The sequence below is a fragment of the Chiloscyllium plagiosum genome, chromosome 18, assembly GCF_004010195.1.
Source record: "Chiloscyllium plagiosum isolate BGI_BamShark_2017 chromosome 18, ASM401019v2, whole genome shotgun sequence".
Lineage (NCBI taxonomy): Eukaryota > Metazoa > Chordata > Chondrichthyes > Orectolobiformes > Hemiscylliidae > Chiloscyllium > Chiloscyllium plagiosum.
In genome coordinates, this window is record NC_057727.1 from 40,683,242 (window position 1) to 40,689,255 (window position 6,014).

The 6,014-nt window shown below is 36.2% G+C and overlaps 1 protein-coding gene across 11 annotated transcripts in view; it reads left to right on the top strand.

Annotated features, from left to right (window-relative positions):
* Positions 1–6,014, top strand: part of slc25a26 (solute carrier family 25 member 26) — a 298,023-nt gene that overhangs the window by 11,738 nt on the left and 280,271 nt on the right. For 10 of the 11 annotated variants that reach the window (XR_006314323.1, XM_043708293.1, XM_043708296.1 and 7 more), the window contains exon 3: positions 1,984–2,093. Coding sequence is in view for 9 of the 11 variants with exons in the window: in XM_043708293.1 (XP_043564228.1) it covers positions 1,984–2,093 (110 nt within the window). In the remaining 2 variants the exon portion in view is untranslated. Of the gene's footprint in view, positions 1–1,983; positions 2,094–6,014 lie in introns of those variants that run through there. The other variant, XM_043708302.1, reaches the window with a different exon arrangement.

The window sequence follows — 6,014 nt, forward strand, 5'->3', positions numbered from 1 at the left end:
TAAGGTCACCCCTCAGCCTCTGACGCTCCAGGGAAAACAGCCCCAGCCTGTTCAGCCTCTCCCTGTAGCTCAGATCCTCCAACCCTGGCAACATCCTTGTACATCTTTTCTGAACTAAAGCAATAACGCTTTTAAAAATATTAAATGGTTGCGCTAGTTCGTGAATTGTTGTAGTTATGTATTTTCAGTGGCGATATGAAATGATAGCCCTTAATTGTTCATATTTTTAAAAGGTATGCATTTTCATGTGAGATATTTGCTACATTCTGGGTGTTTTTTTTTAAAACAGATTTTTATCCTTAAGGCATTTTGATTCAATATGAGAAGCTTAATTCTCAGCAGACGCTTTTGAAAATGGACTTCAAACTAGATTGCAGTGAAATTGAGAAGGACTTTGTTGTACATTTGCTTGAACAATTGGTTAGTGCAGTGTTATTTATACTCAACTTCTGACAACACCCAATTAATTATGCATTTTTCACTTTTTGTAGATGAGACATTTCAGACATTTTCCATTTTAGGCACAGTCAATGGAATTGTGTTTTTCTTAAAATGCACATTCTAACGGTTAGTTTTACTTCAAAGGCTAGAGCTCATTCTTGTGTTTTCATACTTCTTTTCATCAGCAAAATCTCCAATCTCTTATTTAAACCATTTGAACAAGTGTTATAAAATATGCAATCACTCACAGTCTCTCTCATGCTATTTGTCTCATTGTACCCTAGTCACAACCACTCTGTCACAAAACTAGGAATTGTCTTTGCTAGCAAGGTTTACTTTAAAAAAAACATTTATAGACCATAGGTCATTACTAAAGTGCTTCACATAGTTTGAAAATTAGCCACCATGTATGGAATATATATTATATAGTATATGTACACGTTCCACAAACTGCAACGAAATAAATGATCAGTTAACCTATTTGAGATTTTGACTGTGAATGTATATTGACCAGGACATTAGGACAACAACCCTCCTTTAAATTGTTTCATGGGATCTTCTATGTTCAGTTGAGAAAACAAACTGATTTGAAATTTCAACACCCAAATGATAATGCAGCATTGCTATAAAAATTCTGCAATGTATGTGCTCACCAGCTTCTAATTGAGGTAAAAGGGCTACAGAAGGCAAACCTGGATCAAGGAAATACATGCTAAAAAAAAATGCATTGATTCCACATGGCAATTGTATGTTATCCCGGAATCCAAGTTGACCTCAAGTTGCTGAAAATATCTTGGTGCATTCTTGTGATTCTGTTCCATGAAGCAGTATTTCATGTTGCTGACTGGAAGTGAATTTCAATTAATGATGTGTAGTTACTTCTGGATTTAACAAAAAGGAGTTAGTAATACAGAACTGGGATCAAAGACCAGTTTCAGCATCAATTGGTCCTCAGTATTTTGATAAATTTCTGAATGGCTTGATCTGCATTTGTAGTGGACTGAAAACTGTCAGGGTTGTAATTGTGGTATTGTACTGTTGGCCTTCTACGCATAGTCGATAATAGAGCTTTCACACAAATGCATCTGGCTGACATCTAGCTGTGTCACTGTGTATTCCTTACTTTACATGCTTTTTAAGGCATGTATTAGCTTCGCTCAGTTTTAAATGTTTTCAGCAACTGTCATCCAAGTAGGGAAGAGAGATGCCAGCTCTCAAAACATGTTTTGCTTGAAAAACATAATCTCCCACGTGAAATAACATTTTATTCCTTTTTTAAGCCTGCATCTGTTTCCATGACTAATTTTTTTCTGTACCAGGTTACCAGAGGTTATAACTTGAGGAGCAACAGTCTGTGTTAAGCATGGCCGACCAGGAGACGCACCCATACCTGTTGCTTGCTGAAATGTATTAGAAGGATTTGCAGATTGATAGTCGGTCTGCTGAGTTGTGTAATGAATTCACTTTCCATTACCATGAGAATTTGCTAAAATACTTTTACACTGACTGGAACATTTTTCTTCTGTGTATATTTAATTTCAGCTGCACTTTTCTTCGTTACCTATGACTGTACAAAATCTGTGCTGGGTTTATGTGTGTCTACAAAACAAGCTCCAATTGTCCACATGATTGCTGCTTCTCTTGGGGAGGTGGTGAGTCCTGACTTTTATGTTGATATGTAAGTTTAAAATGAGAAAATGATAAAAATGCATTTATTTTTAATCATTCTTACCGCAGCACCTTTTAGCACAGTAAAATGTTCCTAGGTACATTTTAGAAGTGTAGTTGAATTAATTTTTATAAAACTTTGACTAGTACATATTGGAGAACAGTGAAAAGTTCATGTCTCCTTTTTATAAGCAAGATATAATGGCACTTGAAAGTATAACACAAGAGCTATATAAGTTAATACTTGAAAGTATAACACAAGAGCTATATAAGTTAATTAGGATAGCTAGCCAAAAGCTTGACTAAAGAAATACATTTTAAAGATTATCATAAAAGAGGAGAGGGATGTAGTGAGGCAGATCCATGGAGGAGAATCCAGAGAGGAGAATCCAGAGAGGAGGTTTCAGGAAGCTGGATGTGTGATTAAAATTGGGAAGGTGCATGAGGTCCGAATGTGGCAAGGCTGAAGTGGTTTCAAAGTGGGACGGGATAAGGTCTTTGTAAACAAGGTTGAGAATTTTAGAATTAAGTTATTGTCAGGCCAGCAGCCAATGTAGGTCAAAGAGCAGAATGCTATACCTGAAGTTAGGATATGCACATCAGAATTTTGGATGAGTTCAAGGGGAGTGGAAGATGAGCGGCTGATGACGAGAGCTCTGGAATAATCAAGTCTCAAGACAACAAAGGCTTGGATTTTTTTTTAACATGTGGAAAGCTTATTTTCCAATTACACAAACTGACCATTTGTGCAACAAATTATTTAAAGCATTATTGATCTGCTGTTTTTCTCAATAAGGACATTTCACATGTTCAAAGTGAAGTTAATATGCAAAAGAAATTTTCACCTCATAATATGATTAACTTATCTATTGAATCTTCTTTTGTGCCTGCTACAGATTGGTTTATTATTTTAACTCTAAAACCTCAGTTTCTGGTTTTGGAATTTTTGCTTGGAGCTGTGATTCTATCCACTGAATTTAGAAGGTGATGCCAAAATATGGGTTGAGTACCTAATTTGCCCTGGAGTATTGTGCATTCAGTCAGCTGTACTGATGGCTGTTTTTTTCCCTTTTTGATTGCAACACCTTTTAAATAATTTTCTGAATTTTCAAGAGAAAGTAGAGCCACTTGGCATCCCTGGCACATATAAAATATTTGTCACTTTTGGATTTGTAATCAGCATTTATAATTAAAAATGCCATTTAGAATTAGCATTTTCTGTTTTTTCAGAAGAATTGTTCTTAATCTGTGCTGACACTTGAGTATGCTGAATTTCCTATTATCCTGTTGCTCAGGAGCTGCAAGTTGACATTATAGGGAGTAATGCACAATGCATCAGGTGATAGATTTGATTTGATGATGAATAAGTTAAATTAGTCTTATTTGTGGTTCTTTAACTAGTGTTTCATGGGGTTAGTGATGTGATTTTTGATTTTTTTTCCCTCCAAGAACTGTTTAAATATTTTCTTAAGATGGAGCTGCTTTAATGAATATAATTTTTGAACTTTTTTCCTCATTGATTTCAACCTCAGCCAGGGGTCATTCTTGGATGATTGTAGCAAATGTTTCAACAAGGTTGACCATTTTTATGGGTGAACATTATGACATTCAAATTGCATCTGGCCCTTTGTCCCTCATGTTTTCAGGGTAGTGTACAAATACAGGTTAGAACGTGATGTGAAAAGCTCCTGTACCAGTGCAAATGGAAATATAGTCAATCGCTCTGTATAATGCAGTTCCCCCCCCACCCAATGTCACAACATTTGAGAGAAAATTTGAAACCATAGAGATTTAGTAAGTATTGTTTGATTCAAAATAAATTCATAACTATTTTAAAAACTCATTTTGTGTTGATTTTGATGCAAATTTGTATGGACTTCCAAAGGTTTATTATATTCTGCTTCTGTTTTTCTTAAGTACTTTGGCTTTTTTGATTGATCTTATTGTGGTTTAACTTCATTTGTATTCCATGTGTGTATTTGTGGAGAGCTCATTTGTCAAGTTGAAGTGAATCGCTTGCTTGCATTTATAAACCTTTTCTCCCTCAGGACATACTAGAAAATACAGTGTGACATGACAAGGCAAAGCAATTGGCAGGCTTTTAGCTTGGCATGTCAACTCATCCACAAATTTTGGAATACCAAAAGCCAGTTAAAACAAAATATATTGCATTTATAGCAAGCAACAATGGCTGCCTGATTCCATTGTTTTTCCTTTTTATTGTAAAGCAATGCTTAGAAATTTGCAGGGGATTTAAACAGAATTGACATTCAGGAGTAAAGTGATGGAACTACACAATTTAAATTTGTTGAGTTTCGTATTCTGTTCCATTTAAAATTCTGGCAGTAGAAAATGGAATACTGGAATAATATTTGACGATTCATATTGAACATATCAATACAAACAAGGAAGTGTCCAGTTAACCCTTTTCCTTTGCCTTAAGGAAAGGATTGAGAAGATAATTTATTTAACCCATTGGAACTGTTTGTACAATAATTTGCCGGCTCTGCTGGAAGCTATTGTCTTTTTGTTCCTACCCTGTATATTCTGACACTCTCTTCGTATAACAGTTTGAGGCTATACTTTCACCTTCCAAGTCCCATTTAAATGGGAGTTTCCATTTAAAGATCACTGTCACTTGTTATCCTTGTGCAATTGCTTCCTCTTGCATGCTTTCTCTCCAGTATAGAAGGCCAGTCAGTCAGTTGTCATTATGTCTTGGTACTTTGAAAGAGCAGTTGAACTTCGCCACACACCCCTAATTTATGTCTGTAACCATGTAGGTTTGTCATCCTAAATGCCTATCATCCACTTACTGAAATATTTTATGTAATCATTTCCTACTGCCTTATTAAATAGTGTTCCAGATACAAGCAATTTTGCCTTGTAATGCCTTGCCTTCTATATGAACTTTTGGAATATCCTCTTATACTTTTCATCATCATTTTGGTTGTTAACTAAATTTTTGTCCTGACTTTTGTCATGAATGTTGTGATTCCAGCTGATGAGAGTAATGGACAAGGTAGATCCAGAGTGAAATCTGGTTTGGTTGACCATAAGTTTTAATTTTGCAGCTAAGGTCACTGAAGATATTGACAAAAGGCTGTCATGCACTTTTAGCAAAACAAAAATTGAAGTTTATTTCATTTAGAAGGAAAATAAAGCAGTAACTATTTCACACAGTAGGAGAACTAGCTGAAACAGTCTTATAAGAAATATCAGAAGTAATGATTCAACTCATTTATTTTCTCAGCAATCTTACAGATGCTTAGACCTACGGAAGGATCATCCTGTTTCTATTATAAAGTTCTTTGTTCAGTTGGCACAGCTGTACATTATTTCTTTTCAGCAAACATCTGTATTCACTTGATAGTATCATCTTTAGTTAATGTCTGTTCAATGAGACCTTTGAGCAAACTGCCTACACAGTTCACATGTTTCTTAACATGGATCCCTTAAACTCCACTTACCCAGCCTCCTGTCTCTGGAACTTTATCTCACTGACATTAATCCACTTGGGGCTTCTCAGTGCAAACTGCTTTGGGGATCGCTAAGCTCAACTCCTCTGCTACCATAGATCTGTTCTCTCTCAATTAATGCATGATACACACTTCCAGATACCCACCACCACACTCAGAACTCAGTGAAGTCCTTCTGTTCTTAACCCATAAGGCAATGAATCAAATCAAACTTAAGTCTGTGTGAATCCTAGCTGGAAATGTGTTGCTGGAAAAGCGCAGCAGGTCAGGCAGCATCCAGGGAACAGGAGAATCGATGTTTCGGGCATAAGCCCTTCTTCAGGAATGGGGAAAGTTTGTCCAGCAGGCTAAGATAAAAGGTAGGGAGGAGGGACTTGGGAGAGGGGTGTCGGAAATGTGATAGGTGGAAAGAGGTCAAGGTGAGGG